The following is a 23,925-nucleotide window of genomic DNA, read 5'->3' as shown; positions in this document are numbered from 1 at the left end:
AACCTATTTTCTTGTTGAATTTTGAGAGTTCTTTATTATAGATCCAAGTTCTTAATCAGATATATTGTTTGAAAATATTTCTCTCAGATTATGTCTCTTCATTCTCTTAATGATGTCTTTTTTTAAATTGTAGTATAGTTTCAGGTGTTTAGCATAGTGATTCAGTATTTTTATAGATTATATATCCCATTAAAAGTTATTACAAAATAATAGTTATATTCCAGAGTGTTGTACAATATAGTCTTGTTGCTTATCAACTTTATATATAGTAGTTTATACTTCTTCATCATATACTCCTATCTTGCCCTTGTTCCCTTCCCTCTTCCCCACTGGTAACCACAAGTTTGTTTTCTGTATCTGTGAGTTTGTCTCTGCTTTACTATATACATTCATTTATCTTTTAGATTCTATATATAAGTGATAACATATAATATTTGTCTTTCTCTGTCCACTGCTTCACTTAATCTGATAATTTCTAGGTCTATCCATGTTGCTACAAATGGCATTATTTTATTCTTTGTTATGGCTAAGAAATATTCCCATTGTGCATATATATCACATCTTCTTTATCCATTCATCTTGTTGATGAACACTTAGGTTGCTTCCATATCTTTGCAATTGTAAATAATAGTTATGAACATTGGGGTGCATGTATGTTTTCTAATTGGAGTTTTCTCCAAACACATGCCCAAGAGTGGGACTGCAGGATCATATGGTAATTCTAGTATTAGTTTTTTAAGGAACCTCCAACAGAGAGTAGGTGGGTTCCCTTTCTTTCACACCCTCTCCAGCATTTATTTCTTGTAGACTTTTTAATAATGGCCATTCTGACTGGTGGGAGGTGATACCTCACTGTAGTTTTGATTTGCATTTCTCTAACAATTAGTGATACTGAGCATCTTTTCATGTGCTTGTTGGCCATCAGTATGTCTTCTTTGGAACAATGTCTCTTTAGGTCTTCTGCTCATTTTCTGATTGGGTTTTTAAAAATATATGTAAAGTTGCATGAACTGTTGTGTATTTTAGAAATTAATCCCTTATCAGTAGAATCGTTTCCATACATTTTCTCCCAGTCCGTAGGTTCTCTTTGGTTTCACTTATGGTTTCCTTTGCTGTGCAGAAGCTTTTAAACTTAATTAGCTCCCATTTGTTTACTTTTGTTTCTATTTCCATTATTCTAGGAGACAGATTAAAAAAATATTGTTGTGATTTATGTCAGAGAGTGTTCTGCCTATGTTTTTCTCTAGGAGTTTTATAATATCTGGTCTTATATTTAGGTCTTTAATCCATGTTGAGTAGATTTTGTATAGATGTTAAAGAGATTGAGCATTTTTTTGAACATTAAACCAGTCTTACACTCCTGGAATATATCAAACTTTGCCATAATATATTATCCTTTTTGAAATACTGTTGGGTTCAATATGCTAAAATTTTGTGGAGAACTTTTGTGTTTATGTTCATGGTGGATATGACCTATAGGTTTTTGTTGTTTTGTAATGTCCCTGGTTTTGTTATTGGGGTAACTCAGCAGTGGCCACAGGACTGGAAAAGGTCAGTTTTCATTCCACTCCCAAAGAAAGGCAATGCCAAAGAATGCTCAAACTACTGCACAATTGCACTCATCTCACACACTAGTAAAGTAATGCTCAAAATTCTCCAAGCCAGGCTTCAGCAATATGTGAACCGTGAACTCCCTGATGTTCAATCTGGTTTTAGAAAAGGCAGAGGAACCAGAGATCAAATTGCCAACATCCGCTGGATCATGGAAAAGCAAGAGAGTTCCAGAAAAACATCTATTTCTGCTTTATTGACTATGCCAAAGCCTTTGACTGTGTGGATCACAATAAACTGTGGAAAATTCTCAAAGAGATGGGAATACCAGATCACCTGACCTGCTTCTTGAGAATCTGTATGCAGGTCAGGAAGCAACAGTTAGAACTAGACATGGAACAACAGACTGGTTCCAAATAGGAAAAGGAGTGCGTCAAGGCTGTATATTGTCACCCTGCTTACTTAACTTCTATGCAGAGTACATCATGAGAAATGCTGGGCTGGAAGAAGCACAGGAATCAAGATTGCCAGGAGAAATATCAGTAACCTCAGATATGCAGATGACACCACCCTTATGGCAGAAAGTGAAGAGGAACTAAAAAACCTCTTGATGAAAGTCAAAGAGGAGTGAAAAAGTTGGCTTAAAGCTCAACATTCAGAAAACGAAGATCATGGCATCTGGTCCTATCACTTCATGGGAAATAGATGGGGAAACAGTGGAAACAGTGCCAGACTTTATTTTTCTGGGCTCCAAAATCACTGCAGATGGTGACTGCAGCCATGAAATTAAAAGACGCTTACTCCTTGGAAGGAAAGTTATGACCAACCTAGATAGCATATTCAAAAGCACAGACATTACTTTGCCAACAAAGGTCTGTCTAGTCAAGGCTATGGTTTTTATATCCAGTGGTCATGTATGGATGTGAGAGTTGGACTGTGAAGAAAGCTGAGTGCCGAAGAACTGATGCTTTTGAACTGTGGTGTTGGAGAGGACTCTTGAGAGTCCCTTGGACTGCAAGGAGATCCAACCAGTTCATTCTAAAGGAGATCAGGCCTGGTGTTTCTTTGGAAGGAATGATGCTAAAGATGAAACTCCAGTACTTTGGCTACCTCATGCGAAGAGTTGACTCATTGGAAAAGACTCTGATGCTTGGAGGGATTGGGGGCAGGAGGAAAAGGGAACGACAGAGGATGAGATGGCTAGATGGCATCACGGACTCGATGGACATGAGTGTGAGTGAACTCCGGGAGTTGGTGATGGACAGGGAGGCCTGGCGTGCTGCGATTCATGGGGTCGCAAAGAGTCGGACACGACTGAGAGACTGAACTGAACTGAACTGAATGGCCTCACAGAATACGCTGAGAAGTGAAGTCATTTGAGCCTGGAGTCTTCTTTTTTATGTGGAAGTTTTTAACTGCCAATTAAAATTTATTTAATACATTGTGAGCTATTAAGGTTATCTATTTCTTTATGAGTGAGCTCTGGTAGTATGTGTCTTCCAATGAATTTGTCCATTTAATTTGTGGAATTTATGGTGTATATTTTTTTTTGCAATATTTATTATCCTTTCTTTTAATATTAGTAAAATATGTAGGATGTCACATGTTTCTCTTTATGTCCTAATTGGTATGCTGAGTGATTTAATCAGTTTTATTGTTCTTCTCAAGTAGCATTTGCTTTCAATTTTTTCCCTACTGTATTTCTGAAAGTTTTTTATTTCATTGATTTCTGCTATAATCTTATCTTCTTTCTTGTATTTTGGATTTAGTATGGGCTTTTTTGTTTTTTTTTTTTTCTAGTTGAAAATTGATGTCATTGCTCTGAGACATTTCTTATTTTATAATAAAGGTGTTTAGTATTATATAATTTCCTTTAAGTACAGTATTACTTTATTTTTAAATTTATTTTTTGGCTGAGCCACATGGCATGTGGGTCAGTTCTCTGACCAGGGATTGAACCTACGCACCCTGGATTGGAATCATGGAGTCTTAACTGCTGGACTGCCAGGGGAGTCTCTCTAAGTACACTTTAGTGATTTTAGAGGCATCCTATGCATACCTATGTTTTTGATAGCTTATATTTTTATTTATCTTCATTCCAAAATATCTAATTTTCTTAGTGAGTTTTTCTTTCACTGATGTTCTAATTATTCCATCAGTTATTGAGAGAAAGTTGATTAAATCTTCAACTATAATTTTATAAATGTCTGTAATTGCTACTTTATCAGTTTTTGGCTTATGTATTTTGAAGCTTTTATTAGATGCATAAATGTTGAAGACTGTTTTGTACTATTGATGAACTGATCTTTTTATCATGATGAAATAAGCACCTTTATTGCTAGTGATATATTTTACTCTAACATCTACTTTGTCTGATTTTAATAGTGCCATTCTAAGTCTTTTGACCATCCTACTTGTGTGGGATGAAGTGCATTTCCTATAGGCAACATGTATTTGAATCCTGTTTTTTTATCCAGTCTGACAATTTCTACCTTTTAATTGGGTGGTTAAGCCATGTCTATTTAATGTGATTATTGGGAAACTTAAGTTTAAAGGTATAATCTTGCTATTTATTTTCTATGTTTCCCATCTGTTCAATGTTTCCTTTCTTCTCTATATGCCATCTTATGGATTAAAGAAATTTCTTTATGATCCTATTTTATCTCCTTTGCTAATTTATTAGCTGTAACTCTTTATTTTACTAGTTGCTTTAGAATTTATAGTCTACATCTTTTACCTATCATAATATCTTACCACTTAATATGTAGTATAAAAACCTATTACTATACATATAGTATATTTCCCTTTTTCCTCTCTTGTGCTATTGTTATCATACATTTTTATATAGATTATAAACTCAATTTTACAGTTGACTCTTGAACACACACCCTGAGTTTTCACTGCACAGGTCCAATTAGACACGGGGTCATTTTTAAGAAATATACAGTCAGTTCTCTGTATCTGTGGACAGAGAACCCAGACCTGACTCTAAGGGCTTGAGCATCCAGATTTTGACAGCTGTGGTGGTGGTGGGGTGTCCTGGAACCATTCCCCTGGGATGCTCAAGGCCAGCTCTGTTATTAGCTTTTATCAAATTTGGAAGAATTCTGACCATTATTTTATTTCTTTTATTCTCTTCTCCCCCTTTTTGAGGGAACTCCAATTGTGCTTATATCTGGCCACTTGAAATTGACTCACTGTTTGCTGATGCTCTTCCATTAAAAAAAAAATGTCTGTTTACTTTTGGGTAGTTTCAACTGTTATGTCCTCAGTTTAACTTCTGTAATATCTAATGTACTATTAGTCCCATTTAGTACATGTTTCATATCATACACCATAGTATCCATCTTCAGAAGTTATATTTGGCTATTTTTAATTATCTCTCATGGCTCTACTTTTTATACATATAGAATATAGTTATAACATTCCCATTAATGTCCTTGTTTCCTAATTTTAACATCTGTGGCAGTTCACAGTTGCTTTCTGTTAGAAGACTGATCTCATTGTGGGTCCTATTTTCTTGCTTCTTTACTTGGCTGATTACTTTTTTATTGGATGTCATGTATGGTGAATTTTACTTTGCTGTGTACTGGATTACTCTGTACTGCTATAAATATTCTAACTTTGTTCTGGGATGTATTAATAGTTGAATTATCTGGAGACAGTTTGATTTTTTTGGTTCTTGTTTCCAGATTTGTTTCATGGGACTAGAGCAGCCTTCAGTCGAAGGTTAATTATTCTCCACTACTGAGGCAATTATTAATTATTCTCCACTACTGGGCATCCCTTGTAGCTCAGTTGGTAAAGAATCTGCCTGCAATGCAGGAGACCTGGGTTCGATTCCTGGGTCAGGGAAGACCCCCTGGAGAAGGAAATGGCAACCCACTCCAGTATTCTTGCCTGGAGAATCCCATGGACAGGCTACAGTCCATGGGGTTGCAAGAGTCGGACACGACTAAACCACCACCACCACTGAGGTAAGGCAGTTTTGTGTACTCTACCCAAGACACTGTGATTCTTGAGGTTTTCAGTGTGGCTAGGGGGAACAGGTACTGCTTTCCAGCCTGTGTGAGTGCACCAGACGATATAACCCTTAGATCTTTGAAGTGGTACACCCTCCAGGTTCATATAGTTTTCCCACAGAAATGTACCGGTAAGTACTCAGTTGAGTACACAAGAATAATACTTTGCAGACCTCTGGAATTTTCTCTTTGTGGAGCTCTCACATCTTTGGTACTTTGTCCATGAACCCTAGCTGTCTTGATATCCCACGCCTTTCACCTCTGCCTCCATAATTCAGGGTTACCAGGTGTGCTCTGCTTGGGATCCACTGTTTGTGCCACATACTGGAAACTCTCTGAAGGCTACGTGCTGGTAAAACTGTATGCCTCATTTGTTTTTCCATCTCTTGGGGATCACTGTCCTTCATTACCTGATGTACAGTCTCTTGTATATTATTCTGAATATTTTGTCAACATGTTAGTTGCTGCAGGCAGGAGGAAAGAGGATCAGACTGGTCCCTGTCACTGCATCTTGCTTGGAAGTATAAGTCCCTTCCTTTTGTTTTAAAATTAGTTATAGGGTTCTGGGAACTATAAAAGTCTGATTCTACTACTAAACTTATGTTCTTCTGCCTTCCTTAATGGCTTTGCAGTTGAAGATTTATAGCCCTATCTATAAACAATTTAATATTTTAAGAATAATATTTAAGCTTGAGGTTTAGATTAAATGGTTATCATGTCTTAGCAGTCACTGAAGGATATCTCTAATGTGTGTCTTGAGGAAGGAAGGGGAGAGAATCCATGTGCAAATCCACCTGCACTTTAAACTATAACTCTGGGACTTCCTCTGTGGTCCAGTGGCCAAGATTCTGTGCTCCCAAAACAGGGGGCCCAGGGAACTAGATCCCGTGTGCCACAACTAAGACCTGGCATAGCCAAATAAATAAGTAAATATTTAAAAGAAAATAAAATAAGACTATAGCTTCTGATGGCACAGGAATTCTCTGCAAAGTATTTGTCTACCTTTATAAAGCAGAGATAATAGTAAAGGTTTCTAGCATTTTCTTGTCAATGTTAGTCATAAAGATTTTCAAGCTCATTAAAATTAAAGAATAAATTCATTTAAAAGTTGACACTTCAGGCAGGAATTTTTCAATTATAACAGCAAACTTTTCTTTAGCACTTACTATATAACAGGCCCTTTGCTAGGTGCTTTAAGTCCTTTTTCTCAAGTAAACGTGACAATCTTATAGGTATGGTCCATTACAAACTTCACTGAACAGATGAGAAAACTGAGGCTCAGACAGTCAAAGTGAGATTGAAAGTAAGATTTCTTTTTCTTATTAAAGTTCTTATGGAGTACTTAATAAGCCAGGCACTCTTCTAGATCCTGGGAGCATAATGGTGGGGATAAAAAAATTCTCTGACCCTAAGAGTTTATACTGTTTATACTGTTACATAGCAATAAAAATTAGTAAAAAATTTTTTGTACCTGGTGCCATATCAAAAGTTAAGACTGCAAAAGTTATGAATTTATGTCACTGAGGGAAATAAATCTAATTTTAAAAGCAGAGGAAACGTTCTTTGTAAAGTTAAAGTAGTTTTATCTACTAAGTACAAATTTGGCAGTCTCCAAGACCCTGCTCTTTACTATTCCATATTAGCTGTACATCACAGTACATTTCAGAAAGAGATGCATTTAAAAAATGAAAATAAAAAATCAAAAGCTGAAACATTACACCTATCTGGGAACTTTGCAACCTACTACAATTTCTTGACTCCAATGACAGATGATAAACAAGAAACAAAACAACAAATATGGTATTGGTCAAATAAATATTAGTTAAAGAAATGCTCAAATTTTCATAGACTATACATTTATTTTTGAATAGAAAGAGCCTCTTATCGACTTGTACATAGGAAATATATTTGCTATTTCAGGAATGTAAAGATAGTGCTTTCCTTTGTATATATAAAATGTTCAAGTCTCAGAACAAAACAAACAGAACTATGCATACCTCTACAGCAGGTACAATGTCTATGCCAACAGTTAGAAATTCTTCAAACTTCAGAAATGGGTTAAAGCAGCTGCCAACGTCAAGTAATCTGATCTTTCCTGAGGTTTGTAGCAACCTAAAAATAGATTATTTTCAGTGTATGCCTTTTATAATATGAAATAAAATATAAGAAAAATTCAAACGTTTGAGAATAAAAAAGATACATAGACTATTGGCTTTTTGGTCTCAGGATCCCTTTACATGTTTAAAAATTACTGAGGGCCTTGAAGAACTCTTTCGTTTATGCAAGTTATATCTACCAATAATACCATGTTTGAAATTAAAACTCAGTGGTTTAAAAACATTAATTCATAATGAAAATCTAAATTAGAAAGGTAATAAAAGTGAGTTATTGTTTTACATTTTTACAAGTCTCTTTAATGTTTGGCTTATTAGAAGACGAATGGATTCTCTTTATCTGCTTTTCATTCAAGCTGTTGTAATATCACATGCCATGAAATTTCTAGAAAACTCAACCCTAGATTCAAGACAGACTGAAAATAGAAAAGGCAAATGATATTTTAGTATTATTATGAAAATAATTTCCTCCCCAAAGAGACCCTGGAAGGCTCTCAGATTCCCAGATCGCATTTTGAAAACTATAGATGAGAGAATCCATTCACAAATTAATTCTCAGTTGCCAATATGATGATGTCAATGACTTAAGGACCAAAGAGAAAAGCTGTTATAGAATAGTATTTTTGGGTGGGATGATTTGGGAGAATGGCATTGAAACATGTATAATATCATATATGAAATGAGTCACCAGTCCAGGTTCAATGCATGATACTGGATGCTTGGGGCTGGTGCATTGAGACAACCCAGAGGGATGACGGGGAGAGGGAGGAGGGAGGGGGGTTCAGGACGGGGAACATGTGTATACCTGTGGTGGATACATGTTGATGTATGGCAAACCCAATACAATATTGTAAAGTAATTAACCTCCAATTAAAATAAATAAGTTTATATTAAAAAAATTTTAAAAAAGAAAGTGAACAAATATCTAAAAAAAAAATAGAATAGTACTTTTTAAATAATGAAAAAATTTTATTTTGTGCAGGAGCATGCCTCATTCACAAAAGTAGTAGGAAAAAAGAAGGTGATCAAACTATACATGATCATTAAAGTTAGTCAAATGCAGCTAATATGGATCTGAAGAAGTGAAGTGAAGTTAAAGTCGCTCAGTCGTGTCCAACTCTTTGTGACCCCATGGGCAGTCCATGGAATTCTCTAGGCCAGAATACTGGAGTGGATAGCCTTTCCCATCTCTAGGGGATCTTCCCAACCCAGGGATCAAACTCAGGTCTCCCACATTGCAGGCGGCTTTTTTACCAGCTGAGCCACAAGGGATCTACAGAGCAGCAAATAAGGATGAAGGAAAACAGTGGAATTTTGTTGGTCTAGTTTTCAGATGGTAAAGCAATAATAAAAACCTACTTCAGACATGCATTTTCAGTGATATTTAGAAAAATTTTCTGAAAAAATTATGAGTAGATACTGGAAACATAAAGGAAAGAAATACAGTGAAATAACTGAGTAAATAAATGGAATCTTGGGTTCTTTAAAGTCTATAGGGCACAAAAAAATCTGCCCAGCTTCTGTTCCTTATACCTTGGCTAGTATACTGCCATAGGATTCATTAGAGAGGTGTTAAACTATACTAGGTTAAGCTCCTAGAAAAGGCACTATAAGTCAAAATAATATAAAGATTTTTTTTCATAAATGAATGTAACAAATAGGGGTATGTTTTTAATCAAGAGCCTGATGTCCTAACATTTTATAGAAATGACCAGAATTACCATCTGATCATAAATAAACTATACAGGATCAGTCTGGTACAGGACATGGCAGGTTATAGTACTGTAAAAACAGTATGAACATATTAAAATATTTTTATCAATAAAATTTTATTTAAAAACTCATCTAAAGAGGGGGTTATGGGGTATAAAGAAATAAAAGAATTAGCACTCTCAGCAAAAAGAGCTGCTCCTTGGGCTCAAGAGGTAATTTTCTGTACTGCAACAAAATCAAGCAGTCAATTATTGTGTAGTCCAAGGGACTTGTATAACAATCATCTGTAAAGCTGAATTAAATTTAGTGATACTTGAAATATCACAATACCCTAGCTCCGAGGAAGAAGGTGACAAGCGAACTTCTGTGGTATAGGTTGCAAGCTGTCAAATGGGGCAAAAGACTGAGTAGATATAAACCATGGAAATGCCTGGCATATAGTTGACATTTACTGCTGAATTAACAAATATGAATACTCAAATCATAACCAGTTAGACTAAATGAGAACCTGTAACAATATGTAATGCTAAATACATCACTAGATTGCCATTCTAATCTTTACATGGAGCTATGGTTAAGAACAGGAGTTCTGGAATCAGAGACTTAAAACGTGATTCATGTCTCCATATCACACAGTTCTTTATCTGTGCGATATGGAGACAACAATGATAAACTTAAGAGTTGTTTTCAGGATTAATGAAATAATACATTTATAATGTTTGACCTAGTATGTCGTACATGGTAAATGCTCAAAAAAGTGGTAGATATAACATCCTGTTATATTATAAAATCCTATGTGGTTTGTCCACTAATGACCTTCCTAAACATAGTAAAAGCAGAATTTGCCTTACACTATTCTGATAGATCTAGTAAACTGGGTAGAAAAAAATTTGTAATAGTTTTTTAAAAGGTGCCTCTTATAAACTTTCTACCTGAATAGAGTACTCTGAATCATTTAAGTTGATTCGACATTAAATATGAAAGTGAAAGTCACTCAGTTGTGTCTGACTCTTTGCAACCCCATGGACTATACAGTCCATGCAATTCTCCAGGCCAGAATACTGGAGTGGGTAGACTTTCCCTTCTCCAGGGGATCTTCCCAATCAGGGATTGAATCCAGGTCTCATGCATTGCAGGTGGTTTCTTTACCAGCTGAGCCACAAGAGGAGTTTCCCTGGTGGCTCCCAGCTGTGGTCAGTGCCCCTGACACTGTGACAGGCCACAGTCAACCCACGTCTCTGCCAGAGACTCCTGGACACTCACAGGATAGTCTGGATCAGTCTCTTGTGGGCTCACTGCTCCTTTCTCCTGGGTCCTGGTGTACACAAGGTTTTGTTTGTGCCCTCCAAGAGTCTCTGTTTCCCCAGTCCTGTGGAAGTTCTGTAATCAAATCTCACTGGCCTTCAAAGTCAAATCCATTGGGGATTCTCAGTCTTTTTTTGCCAAATCCTCAGGTTGGGAAGTCTGTTGTGGAGCCTAGAACTTTCACACCAATGCGAGAACTTCTTTGGTATAATTGTTCTCCAGTTTGTCTCTTGCCCACACAGCAGCTCTTCCCAGATAGTGGATGGTGATAGTGGTAAAGGACCTGCCTGCCGACACAGGAGGTGTGGGTTCAATTCCTAGACTGGGAAGATCCTCAGAAGAAGGAAATGGCAACCCAATCCAGAATTCTTGCCTGAAAAATTACATGGACAGAGTAGCCTGGCAGGCTACAGTCCATGGAGCTGCAAAGAGACACTTTTTAATATAACTTAATATAATGGAATAACTTAATAACATTGTTCAGTCATTAAGTTATGTCTGACCCTTTGCAACCCCATGGACTGCAGCATGCCAGGCTTCCCTGTCCTTCACTATCTCCTAGAGTTTGCTCAAATTTATGCCCATTGAGTTGGTGATGCTATATAACCATCTCATCCTTTGCTGCCCTTTTCTCCTTTCACTTTCAATCTTTCCCAGCATCAGGGTCTTTTCCAGTGAATTGTCTCTTCGCATCAGGTGGCCCAAGTATTGGAGCTTCAGCTTCAGCATCAGTCCTTCCAATGAACATTCAGGGTTGATTTCCTTTAGCACTGACTGGTTTGATCTCCTTGCTGTCCAAGGAACTCTCAAGAGTCTTCTCCAACACCACAATTTGAAAGCATCAATTCTTCAGTGCTCAGCCTTTTTAGTGGTCCAACTCTCAAATCTGTACCCAACTACTGGAAAAACCATAGCTTTGATTGTACAGATCTTTGTTGGCAAAGTGACGTCTTTGCTTTTTAATATGCTGTCTAGGTTTGTCAAAGTTCTCCTTCCATAAAGCAAGCGTCTTTTAATTTCATGGCTACAGTCATTGTCTGCAGTGATTTTGGAGCCCAGGGGGGGAAAAAAAAACCTGTCACTGCTTCTATTTTTTCCCCTTCTATTTGCCATGAGGTGATGGGACCAGATGTCATGTTCTTAAGTTTTTTGAATGTTGAGTTTTAAGCCAGCTTTTTCACTCTCCTTTTTCACCGTCATCCAGAGGCTCTTTAGTTGCTCTTCACTTCCTGCCATTAGCATGGTATCAACTGCATATCTGAGGTTGTTGCTTTCAGTAATACACAATCCATTTCAAATTTCTTTGGTTTAGCTCTGCAATTGTTTTTTTTTTTTTTACATCAAACATATATTTACAGTTTAAACACTAATCACACAGTGAATAGAACATCAAATAAATACTACCCAGGTCAAGAAATAACACTCTGCATCCTAGAAACACAATCTTCCCTGACAACATTCCCAAACCCATTCTATAAAGGCAGCCACTCTCCTGGTTTTAGTGATAAACATTCCCTTGGTTTCCTTTTATAGTCTTCCCACCATGAATGTTTTCTGAGTAACAGTTTCACACTACACATTTGCTTTTGTGACTTTATTCTTTCACTTAATATAAATTTGTGAAGGTCATCTGTATTTCTATAATTTAATTCAGATTCATTGCTGTGTGGTAGTACCTTTTACATAACACATCCCATTGTGATTTTGATGAGAATGGTACTGAGTCTAAAGATCATTTGGGAAGAATTAACATCTTTACAATATCAAATCTTCTAATGCATGGACATGCTATTATTCTCCATCTACTTAGGCTTCTTTCATTGTCTCCAAATAGCTTTAACAATTTCTCTAAAAGGTCCCATGTATATTTTATTGGATTTATATTTCTTGTTAGCTCAAGAAATTTCTTGTTAGCATCATTTTTTGATGCTATTACTGCTTTCCCCCTATGGATAAACCCTCTTATTTTTTTAAAAAAATTAATTTTTCATTGTTGGTTACAGAAATGCAACTCATTTTGTATAATGATTTGTATCAAGCAGCTTGACTAAGTTTCTGTTATTTCAACTGCTAATCTGTATATTATTTTGAGTATCCTAGTCTAGGCACATAGTTATATGAAATCTGTGAGAAACAACATTTCTTATTTCTTTTCTTGTCTACCCATCCACCCACCCACCCATCCACCTATTTTTTGCCTCACTGCTTTTCCCAGGACTTCTGTTGTTGTTCAGTTGCTAAGTCGTTTCTGACTCTTTGCAACCCCATGGACTAGAGCACACCAGGCTTCCCTGTCCTTCACTATCTCCCAGTGTTTGCTCAAACTTTAGGCCTCTAATACAGTACTAAACAGGACTAATACAAGCGGTTACTATTTTCAGTCTCAGGAGAGACATTAAGTATAAGTTCACCATTAATATATAATTCACTATTAAACGCAATGACTGCTGCAGGTTTTATATAGAAATCTTGATAAAGTTGAAGAACCTCTTATACTTTGCTAGTTCCTTTTGTTAAAAAAAAATTTCACAGAAATCTATGTTGGATTTTATGAAATGCACTCTACTCAGCTACTGAGATATGACTTTAATTTGTTTATGTGATACAGTACACTCAATTCTGTAGTGTTAAATCAAGCCTGTATTATTGGGAATAATCTGATTTGGTTTTGATAAATTATTCTTTTTATATATTAAAGGATTTGTTTTATATATGTATATATAGCTGGTTCTATCTGTGGTGGTTCTGGTCTATAAAGTCATCACAATCACTGAACCATGCTCCTAAGGGAAACAGAAGATTATGCCTCTGATTACAATACTTTAATTATCAGATCAACATATAACTTGGATTTACGTGTATTTCTGTTTAAAAATACCTTATTTAATATATATTACAATGCATCAACACTGAACTCACAACCAACACCATTATAACTCATGCCTAGGGGAGGCATATCTAATACAATACTTCCTCTGTAAGGCATAGTACAGTCTTGTTTTTAGATATACTTTGTTTATGCTTAGGGGTCATTTAAAAAGTAAAATCAATAAAAAGTGCAAAAAATGTACTCTAAATAGACTGAAAAAGGGACATTTTTATACTTGAGAATTGAACAATGAGGAAGAGCTTGCCTTGCTCAACTTCAGCTAGGAAGGTGTATGTCAGATGACTTAAATTTTTCGCCACACTGAGCATGTTCACAAATGAGACTGAAAATACCAAGGGTACTGATCTTGGAATTAAATTTTATTGATTAGGTGAATTTGCAGATATGGAATTTTTGAATGAAGATAAACAGTGTACACACACACACACACACACACACACACACACATATTTGCATCTATGTTCATAAGTGACACCAGACTATAATTTTCCACTCTTGTACTATCAAGAGTTTTCATGTAAAGGTTATGCTAGACTCTTAAGGTGAGTGCAGGAGTATTCTTTTCATTCTATTTTTAAGAGTATGTGTAAGAATAGACTTCATTTTCCCTTTAATGCTTATCAGAATTTGCTGGTAAAGCCATTTAGGCCTAGAGTCTTATTTATGAAAAGATTTTTAACCACTAATTTAATTTCTTTATTATTAACATCCACAAAGTTATTCAGTATCCTTCTACTATCTTTTAATGTCTTCAGTATGTATTGCTATATTCACCCTTTTTAATATTGAAATTGGTTATTTGTGACTTTTGTTTTTTGGGATGTACCTCACCCAGAGATTTCTAATTTTAATGGTCATCATAAAATTCCACGTTTTATATTTGTTGACTTTTTCTACCTTCCTGCTGTTTACTTTTTTCACTTTTTTTGTGGGGAAGGAGTTTATTTGCTGAATTATCTTTGACTTTTTCTTTTTTAATTCTTTAAAAATCATTGTATTTATTTATTCACCTTTGGCTGTGCTGAGTCTTCACTGCTTTGCAGGTTTTTCTCTAGTTGCAGTGAGCAAGGGATCCTCTCTGGTGGTAGTGTGCAGGATTCTCACAGTGGTGGCTTCAGAGCCACCACAGAGCATGGACTCTGTGGTTGTGTTGCAGCTCTTGGGGTATAGAGCACAGGCTCAACAGTTGTGGCTCACGAGTGGCATTACTCTGTGGCATGTGGGATCTTCCCAGACCAGGGATCGGACCCGTGTCTCCTGCACTGGCAGGAAGATTCTCTACCATTGAGCCATCAGGGAAGCCCATCTTTAACTTCTTGAGACAGACTCTTAATTCATTAGTTTTCAGTTTTTCTTTATACTATAGCATTTAAGCTATAAATTTTCCTTTAAGTGATGCTATAGCTATACCCCAAAGTTTTAATAAAAAGCATTTTTGTGACATTTTTGGACAAAAATTCTTCACAAAAAATATTATTTAGTTGAAAATATTTTTTACTTTTTATTATAATTTTTCAGCTCATGGGTTTTTTGGGGAAGGTTATTTACTAATTTCTAAACCTTTGGGTACTTTCTAATTCCCATTTGGTACCAATTTCTTGCTTAACAGCATTGTCTGTATAATTCAACCCTTTGAGTCTTACTGACAATTGTCTTTTAAATTTTTATAAATTAACAACATTTAAAATATTTACTATAATTTTTAAATAACATTTTTGGTAAATGTTATCTGTACAGTATAGTTGAAATGAATTATTTTGTAGTTTTGGGGTACACTATTTTACATATGAGCCACTCTGGTGGCCTCAGAGGTTAAAGCGTCTGCCTGCAATGCAGGAGACTTAGGTTTGATCCCTGGGTTGGGAAGATCCCTGGAGAAGGAAACGGCAATCCACTCCAGGACTGTTGCCTGGAAAATCCCATGGACAGAGGAGCCTGGTAGGCTACAGGCCATTGGGTAGCAAAGAGTCGGCCACGACTGAGCGACTTCACTATTTATTAGTAAATTCTCAAACTTAGCATGCACGCAGAGCTTAGAGTTTTTGTCACTTAGACTGGAATGGAAAGCATTTTCTTCAGAGCAGGGGTGTTCAATAACATTTCAGAGAAAGAATCAATATATGGGGCTGTTTAAGGCAGGCCAAGGGAAGGAACTGATTGGAAACAGGATTCATTCCCTGGGCCTGGTTTAACCTGCAAGTGAGCCAGGTGCCTCAGGCCAGAGGGGAGTACCTGGTGGCCTCAGAGGTTAAAGCGTCTGCCTGCAATGCAGGAGACCTGGGTTTGATCCCTGGGTCAGGAAGATGCCCTGGAGAAGTAAATGGTAACCCACTCCAGTATTCTTGCACGGAGAATCCCATGGATGGAGCAGCCTGGTGAGCTACAGTCCATGGGGTCGCAAAGAGTCAGACATGACTGAGCGACTTCAATTACCTATTCTACATAGGGCTGTTAAGTTGTTAACTATGTTGTTCAAATTTCTACTGTGAATGTCTTCTCTCTGTTATTGAGAAGATCTCAAATTTTTTTTTAAAGAAGCAGAAAAATATCTCTATACATTGATAAAATAGCACCACCTTCAAACTGTTGTATAAAGACTAAATGAGTTAACTACACACTATACATAAGGACAAGGAGTAAAGAAGTAATAATTACCAAAAGTTTAGTATAGTTTTTTTTAAAAAAAGGCTCTGGAAAGAGATAATAGAACTCTATTTTTACTGGTGCTTTACTACCAAGTGACCTTAGAAATTTTACTTACCCATTTTGTGTCTGTTTCCTCATATGTAAAATGAAAGGTCATTCTAATTCTAAAATTTTAGATCAGTTCTTGATAGAATAAAATATTACCTTCTTACTTATTTGAAATGTCTATATCAATATCCTGCTGAAAATAATCAAATAAACAAAAACTAAGACTTAAAAAAAAGTACACCTGCCTGAAACAGCCCCAGATGTTGATTCTTTCTCAGAAATGTTATTGAACACCCCTGCTCTGAAGAAAATGCTTTCCATTCCAGTCTAAGTGACAAAGAACTCTAAGCTCTGTGTGCATGCTAAGTCTGAGAATTTACTAATAAATAGTGAAGTCACTCAGTTGTGTCCGACTCTTTGAGACCCATGGACTGTAGCCTACCAGGCTCCTCTGTCCATGCGATTTTCCAGGCAACAGTCCTTGAGTGGATTGCCATTTCCTTCGCGCAGGTGGCTGCGAGAGCCGGCGCACTAGGCGCAGGCGGTCGTGAGAGGAGCTACCCTACGTCTGAGGTCAGGGGCAGCGGCCTAAAGTGCCAGGCTGTGATGGTGCAGAACAGCCGAGAGGAGCTACTCTGAGTCTGAGGTCAGGGGCGGCAGCTGGGAGGAGCCACCCATGCCCGAGGCCAGGGCTGGCGGCCTGGAAGAGCATCCCGAGGAGCCCTGGCTGAGCTATCCCACGTTGAAGCGGCTGTGCTTTGCTGGAGGTAAGAGAAACCCAAATAAGATGGTAGGTGTTGCAAGAGGGCATCAGAGGGCAGACACACTAAAACCATACTCACAGAAAACTAGTCAATCTGATCACACTAGGACCACAGCCTTGTCTAACTCAATGAAACCAAGCCATGCCTGCGGGGCAACCCAAGATGGGCGGGTCATGGTGGAGAGGTCTGACAGAGCATGGTCCACTGGAGAAGGGAATGGCAAGCCCTTCAGTATTCTTGCCTTGAGAACCCCATGAACAGTATGAAAAGGCAAAATGATAGAATACCAAAAGAGAAACTCCCCAGGTCATTAGGTGCCCAATATGCTACTGGAGATCAGTGGAGAAATAACTCCAGAAAGAATGAAGGGATGGAGCCAAAGCAAAAACAATACCCAGTTGTGGATGTAACTGGTGATAGAAGCAAGGACCAATGCTTTAAAGAGCAATATTGCATAGGAACCTGGAATGTCAGGTCCATGAATCCAGGCAAATTGGAAGTGGTCAAACAAGAGATGGCAAGGGTGAACGTCAACATTCTAGGAATCAGCGAACTAAAATGGACTGGAATGGGTGAATTTACCTGAATGACCATTATATCTACTACTGCAGGCAGGAATCCCTCAGAAGAAATGGAGTAGCCATCATGGTCAACAAAAGAGTCCGAAATGCAGTACTTGGATGCAATCTCAAAATGACAGAATGATCTCTGTTCATCTCCAAGGGAAACCATTCAATATCACAGTTATCCATCTATGCCCCCAAACAATAACGCTGAAGAAGCTGAAATTGAATGGTTTTATCAAGACCTACAAGACCTTTTAGAACTAACACCCAAAGAAGATATCCTTTTCATTATAGGGGACTGGAATGCAAAAGTAGGCAGTCAAAAAACACCTGGAGTAACAGGCAAATTTGGCCTTGGAATGTGGAATGAAGCAGGGCAAAGACTAATAGAGTTTTGCCAAGAAAATGCACTGGTCATAGCAAACACCCTCTTTCAACAACACAAGAGAAGACTCTACACATGGACATCACCAGATGGTCAACACCGAAATCAGACTGAATATATTCTACGCAGCCAAAGATGGAGAAGCTCTATACAGGCAACAAAAACAAGACCAGGAGCTGACTGTGGCTCAGATCATGAACTCCTTATTATCGAATTCAGACTCAAATTGAAGAAAGCAGGGAAAACTGCTAGACCATTCAGGTATGGCCTAAATCAAATCCCTTATGATTATACAGTGGAAGTGAGAAATAGGTTTAAGGGCCTAGATCTGATAGATAGAGTGCCTGATGAACTATGGAATGAGTTCGTGACATTGTACAGGAGACAGAGATCAAGACCATCCCCATGGAGAAGAAATGCAAAAAAGGAAAATGGCTGTCTGGGGAGGCCTTACAAATAGCTGTGAAAAGAAGAGGGGTGAAAAGCAAAGGAGAAAAGGAAAGATATAAGCATCTGAATGCAGAGTTCCAGAGAATAGCAAGAGATAAGAAAGCCTTCTTCAGTGATCAATGCAAAGAAATAGAGGAAAAGAACAGAATGGGAAAGATTAGAGATCTCTTCAAGAAAATTAGAGATACCAAGGGAACATTTCATGCAATGATGGGCTCAATAAAGGACAGAAAGTGTCTGGACCTAACAGAAACAGAAGATATTAAGAAGAGGTGGCAAGAATACACGGAAGAACTGTTCAAAAATGATCTTCACAACCTGGATAATCATGATGATGTGATCTCTAATCTAGAGCCAGACATCTTGGAATGTGAAGTCAAGTGGCCCTTAGAAAGCATCACTATGAACAAAGCTAGTGGAGTTGATGGAATTCCAGTTGAGCTGTTTCAAATCCTGAAAGATGATGCTGTGAAAGTGCTGCACTCAATATGCCAGCAAGTTTGGAAAACTCAGCAGTGGCCACAGGACTGGAAAAGGTCAGTTTTCATTCCGATCCCAAAGAAAGGCAATGCCAAAGAATGCTCAAACTACCACACAATTGCACTCATCTCACACACTAGTAAAGTAATGCTCAAAATTCTCCAAGCCAGGCTTCAGCAATATGTGAACCGTGAACTCCCTGATGTTCAATCTGGTTTTAGAAAAGGCAGAGGAACCAGAGATCAAATTGTCAGCATCTACTGGATCATTGAAAAAGCAAGAGAGTTCCAGAAAAATATCTATTTCTGCTGTATTGACTATGCCAACGCCTTTGACTGTGTGGATCACAATAAACTGTGGAAAATTCTCAAAGAGATGGGAATACCAGACCACCTAACCTGCCTCTTGAAAAATCTGTATGCAGGTCAGGAAGCAACAGTTAGAACTGGACATGGAACAACAGGCTGGTTCCAAATAGGAAAAGGAGTGCGTCAAGGCTCTATATTGTCACCCTGCTTATTTAACTTCTATGCAGAGTACATCATGAGAAATGCTGGACTGGAAGAAACACAAGCTGGAATCAAGATTGCCGGGAGAAATATCAGTAACCTCAGATATGCAGATGACACCACTCTTACGGCAGAAAGTGAAGAGGAGCTAAAAAGCCGCCTGATGAAAGTGAAAGAGGAGAGCAAAAAAGTTGGCTTAAAGCTCAACATTCAGAAAACGAAGATCATGGCATCCGGTCCCATCACTTCATGGGAAATAGATGGGAAACAGTGGAAACAGTGTCAGGTTTTATTATTTTGGGCTCCAAAATCACTGCAGATGGTGATTGCAGCCATGAAATTAAAAGACGCTTATTCCTTGGAAGAAAAGTTATGATCTAGAGACATTACTTTGGCCGACTAAGGTCCGTCTAGTCAAGGCTATGGTTTTCCCAGTGGTCATGTATGGATGTGAGAGTTGGACTGTGAAGAAGGCTGAGCGCCGAAGAATTGATGCTTTTGAACTGTGGTGTTGGAGAAGACTCTTGAGAGTCCCTTGGACTGCAAGGATATACAACCAGTCCATTCTGAAGGAGATCAACCCTGAATATTCATTGGAAGGACTGATGCTTAAGCCGAAGCTCCAGTACTTTGGCCACCTCACGCGAAGAGTTGACTCACTGGAAAAGACTCTGATGCTGGGAGGGATTGGGGGCAGGAGGAGAAGGGGACGACAGAGGATGAGAGGGCTGGATGGCATCACAGACTCGATGGACGTCAGTCTGGGTGAACTCCGGGAGATGGTGATGAACAGGGAGGCCTGGCGTGCTGCGATTCATGGGGTCGCAAAGAGTTGGACACGACTGAGCGACTGAACTGAAGTGAACTGAAGACTTAAAAATACTACTATCTAGTGAATTCTCTTGAGGTCTAAATTTCATGAAAATCTATTCTGTCAGATTGTTAATGGACATCTAAGAGCAGCAAAGCTCTAAGGGGCACTTTTTTCGATGTGTCATATATAGGATAAAAACTGTCATAATTACGGCACTCTGTCAGATACAATTCTAATGAACCAAAGTCTTTCACTGGAGGTAGAATGGAAAGGGACTCTTGTCACTTAGGATACCTCTGCTTGAGACTCTCTACCAGCAGTTCTTAATTTTTTGGGTAATATACTTCTTTGAGTATCTGATTAAATTTATGGCCATTTCCCCCTAGAAAACAATACATATATGATACACAAGTCACACTTTTCAGGGTGGTTCACAGACTCTGCTTGGATTATCTTGAGTTTCCATATTTATGCAGTGATGATGCAGACAAAGTTTTATAGAATCACTGTCTTGGTCTGGTACATTTTAGTGGCAAGGAACAGAAAACCACCTAAACTAGCTTAAGTAAAAGGCAAATTTATCTTAAATATGAAAAGATGCCTCACGGAATTCAACTTTAAGAAGCACAGTTGGTCTTCATGGGAACAGAAAAGGTATCAAGGAGATACTTTTTTGTCTCCTCTTTCTTTCCAGAAAACTGCCTCAGTTGCCTACAAAAAATTTCCTGACACTGATGATTAAAAGAGACATGGTTCTGTTAGGTTAGAATAGGAAACAGGAGTCCAGGATGGTGGTGGCTAAAAGACAACGAAGGGAAAAGCCCGCAAAAATAGAACAAAGAGGACTGGAGAGAGGACCTCAGGGAGAACAAACAGCCTCCTGGCTAGCCCAATTTACATAGGGCAGGCCCAGGGGGAGGGAAAAACACGTGAAAAGAGGAGCCGAAGGGCCAGGGCTCCCTCCTTTCTTCAAGTCTTTTGGCTGGCATGCCCTCACGCCTCTAGGATGTATTTTCCTGCTATTTTCTAAATAAAATTGAGCTGTAACATGGAGTTGTAACACTGATCTAAGAGTTACAACAAGGTCTGTTCGAGGCCTGAGAGCTATAACACGGTCTGTCCAAGACCTGAGAGCTATAACATGGTCTGTCTGAGAGCTATGACATGCCAAGGGCTCGAACGTCCGTCACTTCAAATTTTTGCTGAGACAAGACAGAACCGAGGCGGATATACTTGCCTGACAGTTCTATACCCGTGAACTACGCTATTAAAGTATAACTATTTTTCATTTCAGTTTAGAGTACTTAGTATTTATATACACAGTCAGGATATGGGTTAGATTAATAAATAGCATCTGTGAACGCCTCTCTGAGTTTAGCATTCTTTGTTAGAATATGCTCTTTAAATTCCCTTCCAAGACACATATGACTCAGATAGCCTTTCTCAGGTTATACTTTTCATGCTTTCTCTCTCTTTCCATTGAAACCTAGGACTTATTACAGCTATATCACTTTCTACTGAAATATCTCTCTGAAAATAAACATCAAATTCAACCACAATATACAATTTGCCACCATTAAGAATGTTGAAAAGAAATGTGATGTAGGCTCTGTAACTTCATTAAACAGTTGTAATCAATTTTGTGGTCTACGGCAGCACTGCTGGAACGTGTTAGTGTTCTCTGGAGACTACTCTGAGGCATTTCAACACATTTTTCTAAATGTGCACTAGGCTGTAAGAAAGCAAGCCTTTTTCAGACACGCCAAATGTGATTCCAAAGAGACTGAGGAAAAACAAAGTGATTATGCCTTATGAGAAACAAAACAGAAAGAAATGGCTGAATTTACTAATGTTGGTAAGATAAATATTTAGAAGATATTAGTTTTTCTGACCAGGAAAATCTATAGAACAGATCAACAGTCTGATCAGTCAGTAAACAACTAGTTTTCTACAGGACAGCTAATTGAAATACAGTTAGACTGGTTTCTAATTTCAATATATAGGAATCCTCTTCATTTACATTCTGTAAAGTGATAAAACATACTGATTAAAAGACAAAGTTTGGTTAGAAAGTTTGTTATGGTTTCTCTACATTTTATCGCCTCTTTCAAATGTTCATTTACATTCCTCAGTAAATTTTCACTTTGCTTTAGATAGATTTATGCAGAGAATCTTAAAACTGTATTATTTGGAAACATTTTAAAATTTAAGAATTCAGTCTTCAACTTCACTTAGTTTCTCAAAAGTGTTAAGTAAGAATCTTGCATGTAAAAATGTATAGGCTATTCATATGATAACTTTCTATTTAAATTTCTTTCCTATGTTGATTTTTACTCAATACTGCCTTTGTTCTCTTTTCTAAATCAGTTATATTAAAAGACTGTATTTCTTTACTCCTGTCTACCTAGGCTGTTCAAATGATAACTTTCTATTTAAATTTCCTATGTTGAGTTTTACTTAACATTACTTTTGTTCTCTTTTTCAAAATAGTTATAGTAAAAGATCACATTTTTTTATTCCCTCCCCCTCAATTCCCATCTTGTTGGTTAAGGAGCTTAATAAGGAAAATACTGGATTTTATTTCCTACAAAATTTTCTGTCTGGCATGCTGCCAGTGTCAACAACAGAATCTTGAACACCTCAAGACACTTTAAGAGGGAGCTATAAACTCTAAGTAAAATGTTTTGCTTGTTACATAAGAAAATCTGGCAATATTTACCCAAGTATACAGTTTTAAGCAGGTTTTCAAAGTGCTCTTTTCAAAGCCATCGGTGTTTCCAGAGTCCATTCAAGGGCCAGCAAAGACAGACGTGGGAGATACTGGGTGGTGACTGAAGAATCAAAGCTACTCCATTTTGTAAGGTTCCGGGAAAAGAGCCTTTGGAAATCCCCTGACCTCACCCCACCACCTGCGAACCAATCAGAACCCTTGGCCAGCCCGGGAAATTCGAGTCAAGCCCGGGAAAGGAGAACCAATCAGAACTCAACACCTAACCCTTCACCAGAAGGTGACCAATCAGACCCGGAGACTCCCGTTTTTTGAATTTTTCGCGCGATAATACCCTATATAAGAAATATAACCCAGAGCTCAGGGCTCCTCCCTATAGCTGCTGCGTCGGTATCGGTGGGAACCCCAGCTCAAGCTTGGTAATAAAAACTCTCTTGCTTTTGCATCGGATATCGGCTCCCTGGTGGTCATTGGGAGATTTCGCGACTTGGGCGTAACAGTGACGACTGCTATACCTTTTGCCTGCACCACAAAGTGTCCTCTGAAGAAAATAGTCTATGGCTAAAATGCTGAAATCAATAATCCAGGCCTTGCTTATTACCCTACTGGTTTGATATAGAGGAATGGGAAATTAGATTTCCATACAGTATCTTCTTCAGGAGAAAGAAAAGAAAATGCACTATTGAGAGTTAGTATGTAAAATAGCACTGTCACTCTGAATTCATGACATTCATATATATGAGAAATTTTTTCACAATCCAACTTTTAGGGGTGATAGAGAACAAATAAGTGGGTAAAATTTATTACTAGATACCCTGGATCACATTAAAAATCATTTAGTTCCACCCATCTTCCTGTCTTAATCATTTCTTCAAGGAAAAGCAGAAAAAATTGTTAGACAGAAAACTTTTGATTCTGATTGATGGTGTGGTTTATTATC

General features: G+C 37.8%; 1 protein-coding gene across 2 annotated transcripts in view; it reads right to left on the bottom strand.

Moving 5' to 3' along the window:
- BMT2 (base methyltransferase of 25S rRNA 2 homolog) overlaps positions 1-23,925 on the bottom strand; it is an 80,240-nt gene that overhangs the window by 5,002 nt on the left and 51,313 nt on the right. For both annotated transcript variants that reach the window (XM_004007878.5, XM_042249197.2), the window contains one exon: positions 7,571-7,685. In XM_004007878.5, the coding sequence (XP_004007927.2) occupies positions 7,571-7,685 (115 nt within the window). The remainder of the gene's footprint in view (positions 1-7,570; positions 7,686-23,925) is intronic.

Source organism: Ovis aries, chromosome 4, assembly GCF_016772045.2.
Source record: "Ovis aries strain OAR_USU_Benz2616 breed Rambouillet chromosome 4, ARS-UI_Ramb_v3.0, whole genome shotgun sequence".
Classification (NCBI taxonomy): Eukaryota; Metazoa; Chordata; class Mammalia; order Artiodactyla; family Bovidae; genus Ovis; species Ovis aries.
This window is presented reverse-complemented; position numbering and strand designations above follow the sequence as displayed.